Below are 10,481 nucleotides of genomic sequence, written 5' to 3'. Positions count from 1 at the left end.
ATTAGTGGGCTTGGCCTAACAAATCCGCGGTTAATCCGTAACCGGCCCGTACAATCCGCGGATGTAAAATCCGAGAATGATTGGGCCGGTCAAGGTTTGATTTTTCAAATCCGTAACTTTGACGGTTTGGTTGCGGGTGACCCCTAATCCGCAACCGTCCGTCCGTTGCACACCCCTAGTGGCAGATAGAATTGTGCATAGAACCACCGTGTCGCCTGATACAGGCCCAATAAATTTGTAGAGGCATTTTAAGGCTGTGACACACGGGAACCGTGGGATAAAACCCCCGTTCGGTCTATCGAGTTTGAAGGGTGTGTTAGGTAAAATGCTGTTCCCACCATTTCCCCAAGCCTGGCGCCTGAAACAGCGTTACTTCGCGAAATGTGAAAACCTAGACTCTTTCTCAAGTTCATCTTATTTGGTCTGTAATCAGATTCCAGACATAGATCCGAAGCTGCTACATTTCTGCCATTTATTTATGTACGGTGCCGACTTGAGGTATTTCTTTCCCTCTCTCTCTTTAACCTAGGAACAAGATTTTGGATTTCTGATCAAAAAAAAAGATTTTGGATTACACATAAGTACTTCTTAAACCCTATGTTTTGTTTGCGAGTGATCTAAAAAAAGTCGAATCATTCCGATTTAGAGTACTGAACAGTCAATACATTTATTTGATTATTTTGTGTATGTGATTTTCTAGGTTACAATTTTTACTCTGAGTAAGCAAATTGATACACATAAACCATGGAGGAAGAAACAAGTAATGAACCCATCTTATCTGATGGTGAAAATAATGGAGAAGATAGAATTAGCAATTTACCCGATTGTTTAATTTATCATATCTTATCTTTTCTTGATATGACATATGTACTCCGAACCAGTGTTTTGGCGAAAAGATGGAGGTATTTTTGGACCTCTCTTTCTACTATAAACCTAGATTCGGATTTTTGCAAATTTTTGGAAAGTGAAGATGAAAATTTTAGTTTTGTGGATAGAGTACTCATGCTTCGCGACAGCTCTGATATAGAAAAAATTCATCTTGATTGGAGTCAGCGTGATCCTGAAATTGCAACTCGTGTTAACACATGGATCCTTGGTGCCGTAAGTCGTAATGTTCAAGATCTCCATATTATCTTGTCTCTATGGGAATATCAAAAGTTTAAGTTTCCTCAATCCCTCTTCTCTTGTAAGTCGCTGACAAAGTTAAGCTTGGATCTAGGTCTTAGTTTTGACTCTATCGTAAGTTTACCTAAATCAATGAATTTTCATTTACCTATGCTTAAATATTTGAAGCTGTCCGGTCTTTCAATTTATAAGAGAGAATTAACGAATAAACTCTTCTCTAGCTGCCCAGTTCTGGAATCTTTGATCATAAAAAGATGTTGTGTCAATTTGGATAATGTGTATGCTCCTAAACTTAAGTACTTCAAAGTGAATAGCAATGATTATGGTTCAGAAGAAGGTAACATGATCCGGTTATATGCTCCAAACCTTACATCATTTATTTGCGGAAGATGTTTGTCACATAATTATGCCCTAGAGAGCCTTTCTTCTCTTGTAACTGCTGATTTTAGGATGACGTTACTAGACAATGATGAGGAATATGATTCCTATCTAATGGATTCTGCTGAGTGCAAAAAACACGTTTCGCAAAGTATGATGAACTTGCTGAGAGGAATTCGTAATGTGAAAGATTTAATTTTACCAGAATGCTTCCTTCAAGTACGGTTCTTTTCTTAGACTCTTTTACTCAAATAATAGATTGCGCAATTTCTAAAATGTGTTACAGCATAACAACATGATTGAAACTCAAGCTTCTCTTATTCGCATGTGTATGCGCAGGTTATCTCAGGTTATCTCAGGAGCTTCTAAATTATTTGAATGTCAACCACCTCAGTTATCTAATTTACGAATTTTGGAGTTACAAACATACCTTCGAAAAAACTGCTTTCCTGCAATAGCGTATTTACTCAAGATTTCTCCTAAACTTGAATCCCTTTACATCCAAATAAACAAGGTAACCAAACTGATATATTATATATTTATTCCTTCGGCTCTCAACATGAATGCCACCTTATTGCATTTCTTTTCTTCATTTTCTCATTATCAGGATTATTCAGACGAGCCTCTAGTATATCCATTCTTTGATGAGGTAATAACTCATAAACTTCATGGTTCTTGCTAGCTCCGCTTCTTATTTTGTTTCCTTCTATTATATTATACCATGGCCTGTTTTAAACACTACTTACAGTGCTACTTTCAACTGTTATTTTGTTTGTGTTGTCCTAGATAATTTCTGATCCACAAAATGTAGGAGATGATTGGGAAACAGAAGTATCACTGCCATGCATGATGCATCACCTGAAGTTTGTTAAGCTTATACCTGTCCAAGGTCGCATTAATGAACTCAAGTTTCTGGAGCTTTTGCTAAGGAATGCAGCAGTCTTGGAAAGAGTGATTCTTTGCTGTGAGTGGGGTCCTGGTAAGACAACGACACGGTTGACGAATTTCTGTGAGAAGCTACATACATTTTCAAGAGTGTCTTCAGCTGTCACATTTATGTGCTTCTAAGAGGGTGGTAAGGTGGGAGGGAGTGAAGGCCCAAGCAATGGTCATCAGTCACTGTGTGTCTATCTGCCTAACTTCTAAGAGCTTCCTTCAGCCCAGGCTCTGTTCCTGTGTTTTTAAGTTTTTCTGCGGGAAAAGTTCACTCTCTTTATTCTTCTTTTTTAATGAATCTAGTGGGTTTCAGTTTATGGTTTGACATCTCTTGGTGATGGTCAATAACCTGGAATAGATCATATTTCGTGTTTCCTCTTACTGCTCCGAGACAATACACATAGGATATGTTCCTTGGTTAAAAGGTTAAAGGTTTTCTTCAGTTCCGTATTTGTCGCCAGGAGAGTTCGTTTTGGTGCTATGTTTCATTTTGTATACCACCAGCTGTATGAAATACTCCAGAGATTTTTCATTGATTTAGGTCATAGACGAACATGCGAATACTATGTTAACAGGCAAGCCAAATATTTGAAATCTGGTCGGTCCATTCACAAGAACGGTGCAAGTTTCCCATTGGCAGAATGGCAGTTGAGTTCTAGATACAACACAAAACAAAAAATGGACCCAAAAGTTCAGTTGATGATGTCTGCCACACTACAATAATGCATCTAGCATCCCATCAAGTTTGGGCTACGTGGTCTACCTAAAAAGAGTGAACTGTTATTATCACATATATACACTTACTTGTACCCGACTGTTTTCTGGTCAAAACCAACCATTTTGTTTCACTTCCCCCACAACTTAATACTGTAAATATCATGCATTTTTTAGATTTGATTTACGGTATACCCTTTTGGTAATCCAGATTCCATATTTCCTCGTTGCGTGTCGTGAAGACATGTCTAGCTCTGATTAAAGAAATAAAGAAAATGTATAGCCTTTCGGCCATTTCCATCACATATGCCGAAGAAACTAGAAAGATAACAAAAGTGGCTCATTTAGCCCACAAAACAAGAGCTATATTCGTGAATTGCATATCTTGAAAAAATTGAGAGTTTGAGCCATAATCATCCAAACTTATATTCTCAAATAAGACCAAATCAGATTAAACTAGGCCTCGACTACAAAACCTAAACCAAATGTGCTTATCTAATCAAATGTGCTTCTTTCCCCTTGTCTTTGAATTATAGCTAGAGTTCCAAGCAACTCTCTAACTCTCAAAGGTCAAAAAAAGATCCACAAGTAACAAAACAAAGGTCAATATCCATTGACTTTATAGTTATACCAAATACCACTGAGATTCAATACACCCTTCCTTAAAAATAAACACTCTCTAACTCTCACTTTATTTTATCCGATCACTTTTCTCTGCTTCTCATCATACTGTATTTTCTTTCTCGATCAGTCACATTCATCTTTTTTTTCCTTTTCATCTCAAAACTTCTTCTTTTTTCTTTTATCTTCTCCTCGATTCTTAAACCACACTTTTGAATATTCCTCTTCCTCTTCATTTTTTTCTTACGTAGTTACATTACATGCATGTATCTCTTTCTATATAATTACTGACACGGAACATCTTCGCTAGCTCTGTGCAAGAAAATATTAATGGAGGGAGGCATACATCCAGGAACTGATCCTTCAGCTTTCAGAGAGTGTTTTTCTCTAGCATGGAAGAATCCTTATGTTCTTCGTCTTGCTTTTTCTGCCGGAATCGGTGGCCTCCTCTTTGGCTACGATACAGGTGAGGTGATCATTATATGTTTCTTCTTTCATGTTTGCACTAATTTCAGATATTAAAATCACAAAAATGTATGGTTTGATTTTATTTCATTTTCAGTTTTCCCCGTACGGTTTATATCAGAGAAAGAAAAAGAAAAAACTGGATTCTTGGGACTTTGTAAAATGGAAACCATAAGAACTCGATCCTTTCTACAAACAAGAAACCCGAGAATAGCTACACTCGTTATGCATATATTATGGCTTGGGGATCATAAATTCATAATAGATGTGTAAGACAACATTCATAATTGTTATACATATTCAAAGTTGGTCGTAGAAATCCAGCACTCATAAATCACGTTTTACTTATTTTCACATGTTGTGTCTTTTTTTCTTCCTTAAATTTCTTTGGACGCAACCTCTTGGAATATGAATTTGAGCCGGAACTACTTCCTGACAAGTATAGTAAAATAGGTCTGTTCTTTTATTTGTCTCTTGATAACTGGGGACCCTAGCAGCCAGATGCATGTTTCTATTCAGAAAAAGCTAACACGCTTTAGAGGAGGTAGTACACTGTTGGCTTTTGTTCCTTGGGACCTGAACCTCATCAAACAAGAAAAATGAGGATATGATGTAAATTCAGGTGATTTAGAAACACAAACAACACCAATTAAGTAAGATAAATTCTACGTCTGTTAACGTATGCTATGAAGTTTGTTCCATTAATGCTTTTTCTTTCTTTCTGCAGGAGTAATTTCAGGAGCTCTTCTTTACATAAGAGATGACTTCAAGGCTGTTGACAGGGAGACTGTTCTACAAGTAAGAACTGAAATCATGTTTAAATGGATGAAGCTCCAAATTATTTCCCTTACCATATCATGTGACATAACATAGTCTCTTTCACTGAAATGTCACCTACAATAATGCAACCTTCCTTGCGTAGTAGGAAAGCATTGTAAATTAAAATTCATAAAGCTCCAAACTGTAAATGACCACATTTACAGTTTCCTATTAAAATTCATATAGGTTAAATACAGTGAGTGGGGCTCTATTGTAATTTAAGTGTCTGGCCGGCCGGAACCAAATCAAACATAATCAGTTCTTCTCCATCAACCATTCACAAAACTAAGTTGCAAAGAGCTCCACCATTTTAAAGACATTGTTTTTCTGTATATCTCCTTTCTGCGCATAGAAACTATAGTAAGGGACTGAAATCGACTATGCTCTGCCTATTATTTGCTGGGCCAGATTTTCTGGAGTAAGTAATGTGGTTATTAACCTTACTTGATGATGCGATTTACTGCAGGAAAGTATCGTGAGCATGGCAGTTGCAGGAGCCATAATAGGAGCTTCCATTGGAGGATGGATGACAGACCGGTTTGGAAGAAAAACCTCAATCCTTGTTGCTGACTTCCTCTTCTTTCTCGGGTCAATAATCATGGCTGCAGCAGCGAATCCCGCTATGCTCATTGGAGGACGAATTTTTGTGGGTATTGGTGTTGGAATGGCCTCGATGACTGCCCCACTCTATATATCCGAGGCTTCTCCTGCCAAAATCCGAGGAGCTTTAGTCAGTACCAATGGCTTCCTTATAACAGGAGGCCAGTTTCTATCTTACCTCATAAATTTAGCCCTCACCAAGGTACACATAAAGTATGCCATAAAAGTACAAACAAAAAGGCTTTCCTGAAATTTTCTTTTCAAAATTATACATGGAAAATGTACTGCAGTTCGACACAAGTAAAACTAGTGATTGAGAACAAGGCACATTATTGATTTAAGTGTAGTTGTGTTTCTCATAGATCAGGGAAGTAAATTGACTTGCAAAGATTTTGATAGGCACCTGGAACGTGGAGATGGATGCTTGGAATTGCTGGACTTCCAGCCCTGTTACAGTTCGTGCTAATGTGGCTTCTTCCAGAGTCACCACGTTGGCTTTACAGAAAGGTGTTCGCCTAGACGTCTTCTCTCTTCTAGTCTCATACGGTCATACCCTTTATATTATGCAATGTTGCTTCATTTTCTTAATTAGTACTTTCTTGGACAATCGTAGGGAAGGGAGGAAGAAGCCAAAGTAATATTAAGAAAAATATACCCATCAAATGAGGTCGAAAAAGAGATTCAAGATCTGAAAGCCTCAGTGGAAAAGGAGACAACAAAAGAGGGCTCTTCAGAGAAAATCAACTTCATTGAGCTGTTGAAAACCAAGACTGTTAGGAGAGGTCTAATCGCAGGTGTTGGGCTTCAAATTTTCCAACAATTTGTAGGAATTAATACAGTTATGTATTACAGTCCTACCATAGTTCAGCTAGCTGGTATTGCATCTAACCAAACAGCATTGCTTCTCTCTCTTGTTACCGCGGGTCTCAATGCCTTGGGATCCATTGTCAGTATTTACTTCATTGACCGGACGGGGAGGAAGAAGCTTCTAGTTATTAGTTTGAGTGGTGTCATCATATCTCTTGGAGTTCTATCGTCTGTATTCCATGAAACAACTTCTCATTCACCAGCCGTTAGCAGGCAGGAAACGGCTCGTTTCTCGAATTACAGTTGCCCCAGTTATGGATCAGCAAGGTCCACTGACTGGAACTGCATGAAGTGCTTAAAGGCTTCATCTCCAGATTGCGGATTCTGTGCTTCTGGTAACAATAAGGTACATTAGACTTATTATACTTTTGGTTCATAAAACAGTAAACATAGTGTCTGGTTCACAATCGAAGGTTACATTTATCAACTAAGAATTACCTGCAATTTTGATGCAGTTATCTCCAGGGGCTTGTTTGATCTCAAATTCAACAGTGAAAGATCTTTGCCATAGCGATGATCGACTCTGGTACACAAGAGGTTGCCCTAGTAAATACGGCTGGTTGGCATTGATTGGACTAGCTCTGTACATTATATTTTTTTCACCAGGAATGGGTACTGTACCATGGATTGTAAACTCAGAAATCTATCCACTGAGATTCAGGGGGGTCTGCGGAGGAATAGCTGCCACTGCAAACTGGATTTCAAACCTGATAGTTGCTCAGTCCTTCCTTTCATTAACAGAAGCCATTGGTACCTCATGGACATTTTTTATATTTGGGGTAATCTCTGTCAATGCACTATTGTTTGTCCTTGTTTACGTGCCAGAAACCAAAGGCCTACCAATTGAGGAGGTGGAGAAGATGCTGGAAGAGAGAGCTCTACACTTCAAATTATGGAACAAGAGACCAGAACCCTTGCACAAAAATTCAAGTGTATGAACTGAACAGGTTACTTGGTTACGAGCATGTATAGTAAACATGAGTAATAACAGATATAGGGGGGTTCCCTGATATGTATAATATTCGACCGAATAAGTACAGTATAACTGTATTAGCACAACGATATATATATGAAGATGATAACATCTTTCCTGCATGATTTGAAAGTTGTTCTTATTTTTTCTTGGAAGATCCTTGGATTTTCTTGAGCTGATGAACAGCCGCAGTAGTCAGCAGATGTTAGAGTAGGAGTCCACCCGCTTGAGGCCCAAACACTGAAGGGCCCACTTTTCCAGTCTTCTGTTCTGCGGCTTCTGCCTATCCACGAGTACGGATACATCTCAATCAATAATCCCACATTACTAAGGCCCGTGAGTTTGCAAATAGGGAAACTTAGGGTAAGGCCCAACTCATGGATAACCCATAACATGAGGTCCTTAATTAAAAGAAGTTTAAATCTAGGCCCCGAATTATTAAAAGACACTCATACCCTTACATATATTTTCAAGCCCCAAATTAAATAAAATTTAAATTTGAGCCCAAAGTTATTAAATCTAGGCCCAAAATTATTAAAATATCGCGTGAATGTGTAAACAGAAGTTACACATGCATATGCCATGTGTATCCAGAAGTTACACATCATTATGACATGTGTAATGCAAAGTTACATATCAAAAAATAGACATCAAAAAGAATGCATACAAAAAGTACATGTATTATTTTAATATTCATTTATAATAATTTCTTAGCATGTGTAACTAGAAGTTACACACGCATCTGTCTAGTGTAATTGAGAGTTACATATGCATCTATCTTGTGTAATTGAGAGTTACATGCATCTGTCTAGGCCCAACAACCGCTGCTAGCCACCACCACTGCCTCCTCATCCTCCTCCAAAACCTGCACCTCCACCACCACAAATAAGCCACCAGCTTTTATGAAGTTATCTGCAACCTGAAGAATAACAAACAAACATATTTTATGAGATTAAAAGAAAGACATACAAAACAATGCATAATCACTTTCGAATGCATGTGACTAGTATAATTAGGAGTTAAACATACATATAAGGTTAAATGTACTTATATTCAGAGATGCAAAAAAACAATTTTGTTATTCATTTTTAGCATGTGTAACTAGGACTTACACATGGATATGGGTAGTGTAACTGAAAGTTACACATGCCTGTTGTATGTGTAATTAGGAGTTACACATGCATAGTGGCATGTGTAACCAATAGTTACACATATATAGTGGCATGTAAACTTGAAATCTCTTTGTACATATAAAGCAAAAACACTAAATATTCAACTTACAGTGCAACAAGGAAAATTATTACATAGTAATTTACTGAATCATCTTGGTAACATCCAAAATCACCTAGCCTAATTATAGTTGAGTAATGTAAATAATAAAAATATTTTAAGATATAGGGAAAAATAGGATAGGAAAATGTAAGAAAAGAACCGAACCTGGCACAACTTCAACTGCGTGACGCATGTATTCCAGATCTTACACTAAGACTTTTCAAGGAAACTACCTTAGCATTGCGAGCACAAAAAGACACCAAATAATTCGAAAGAAATGATATTTCATCAATTACAAGTCATTACTCAAACAACATTTGGTTATAATGGAATCCCCTGATTGTTGATTCCAAAAGACCACTACAGCCATAATCTGAAAAACAAGCCAACACCTAACTTTTCTAAATGTTCTCAACTTTTATAACATAGTTTTGTAGTACAAAGTTCTAGTATAACACATCAATTCCTATTTATGCTTTTTTATAACGTCACTCCTAATAGAAAAAATATCTTGTAGGACTCTGTCAAAAAATAAAAGGTATTACACATCCAAAAAAGGTCAGTAAGGATACAAACCTGAAACTAGATACTGAAATATGAAAGTCAAGTTATCAAGAACACTTACAAAACCCATGGATAATATCGAAGTTCATAAAAAAAAAAGTAGACAAATTGAGCTCTGAATTCCCCATTTTAGCACTGACACTGACCTGAAATGTATTGGTTTTCCATATAACCCAAAACATAAAAGTGCATCTTCAGTTTCGTCCAAGACAGTAAGCCCTCATCATGCACTTCAAAAATAAATTACAATTAAGAGATCAGTTGCAATAAGAACTTAAGTAGATGTGTAATACGACTTGTGTAACCGGAAGTTACACATGCATATGGCATGTGTAATCGGAAGTTACACATCCAATTTGATTGTGTAACTAGTAGTTACACATTCAATTAGTATATCCTCGGACATATACTGATGATCACCAACAACAACAACATATGGCATGATTCAGTCTATTAAAAAGAGTAGTATCTTACTTCACTAATGCTAAATAAACTAGGGATACTCGAAACCCAAACCATGCATAATTCAAAATTCACAAATCTCAAAACGTTAACTCAAAATGTTAACTGCAAGGTCTACTCATTGAATGAGTATACCACATCAACTGCAAGGTCTACTCAAAACTTTAACTGCAAGGTCTACTCATTGAATGATAAAACAAAGCATGTGTAATCAGCTGGTACACATGCATATGGCATGTGTAATCGAAAGTTACACATGCGTCTGACTTGTGTACCTAGGAGTTACACACGCATCTTACTTGTGTAACTTGGAGTTACACATACATATGACTTTTGTACTCACCAAAATATAGGTGATGCTGCCTTTGCTCAAGATGCAAATTATAAATTTGCCATTTCATATTCTCCTTTCTCAAGGCACATCTCTGATCAGATCTGAGCCTTGAGTCTGTCGGTGGCAACTTTTCCTACACCAATGGAGTAAGTTGTACATCAAAAACCACAAGTAAAAATAACTAAATCGAATGGAGATAACACAACAAACATATCGCCAGTTTTGTGGATGTCAAACCTTTAATCCATGAACGAGTTCATTGAGTGTAACAACAAAGCCGTCAAGTTATATGGCATTGGGAATTTCCGCTTCCAAAGCATCCGTGAATCAGGAAACAACTCTGAACCTTTT

The 10,481-nt window shown here is 37.2% G+C and overlaps 2 protein-coding genes and 1 long non-coding RNA gene across 5 annotated transcripts; 2 read left to right on the top strand and 1 right to left on the bottom strand.

Annotated features, from left to right (window-relative positions):
- The first annotated feature begins 306 nt into the window (after window positions 1–306).
- LOC113288311 lies at window positions 307–2,891 on the top strand. Of its 2 annotated transcripts, XR_003330566.1 has the most exons (5): window positions 307–498; window positions 701–1,722; window positions 1,843–2,017; window positions 2,111–2,152; window positions 2,290–2,891. XR_003330566.1 is itself a non-coding variant. In XM_026537316.1 (4 exons), the coding sequence occupies exons 1-4, from the start codon at window positions 326–328 to the stop codon at window positions 2,569–2,571; spliced, it is 672 nt and encodes a 223-aa protein (XP_026393101.1). In that variant the 5' UTR covers window positions 307–325; the 3' UTR covers window positions 2,572–2,891. The 2 variants fall into 2 exon arrangements, 1 of the variants encoding a protein (XP_026393101.1); XM_026537316.1 differs by lacking the exon at window positions 701–1,722.
- A 782-nt stretch (window positions 2,892–3,673) lies between these two features.
- On the top strand, window positions 3,674–7,623 carry LOC113288310 (probable inositol transporter 2). 2 transcript variants are annotated; one of them, XM_026537314.1, is made up of 6 exons: window positions 3,674–4,240; window positions 4,967–5,037; window positions 5,525–5,860; window positions 6,058–6,165; window positions 6,272–6,871; window positions 6,981–7,623. In XM_026537314.1, the coding sequence occupies exons 1-6, from the start codon at window positions 4,105–4,107 to the stop codon at window positions 7,461–7,463; spliced, it is 1,734 nt and encodes a 577-aa protein (XP_026393099.1). In that variant the 5' UTR covers window positions 3,674–4,104; the 3' UTR covers window positions 7,464–7,623. The 2 variants fall into 2 exon arrangements, with proteins under 2 accessions (XP_026393099.1, XP_026393100.1); XM_026537315.1 differs by lacking the exon at window positions 3,674–4,240 and adding an exon at window positions 4,282–4,861.
- A 659-nt stretch (window positions 7,624–8,282) lies between these two features.
- LOC113288312 lies at window positions 8,283–9,551 on the bottom strand. Its single transcript, XR_003330567.1, has 3 exons — window positions 9,481–9,551; window positions 8,936–9,003; window positions 8,283–8,417 (listed from the first exon to the last, which is right to left on the bottom strand). It is a non-coding gene; the product is annotated as an uncharacterized LOC113288312 (long non-coding RNA).
- Between the last annotated feature and the right edge of the window lie 930 nt (window positions 9,552–10,481).

This window comes from Papaver somniferum, chromosome 6 (genome assembly GCF_003573695.1).
Source record: "Papaver somniferum cultivar HN1 chromosome 6, ASM357369v1, whole genome shotgun sequence".
NCBI lineage: Eukaryota > Viridiplantae > Streptophyta > Magnoliopsida > Ranunculales > Papaveraceae > Papaver > Papaver somniferum.
This window is presented reverse-complemented; position numbering and strand designations above follow the sequence as displayed.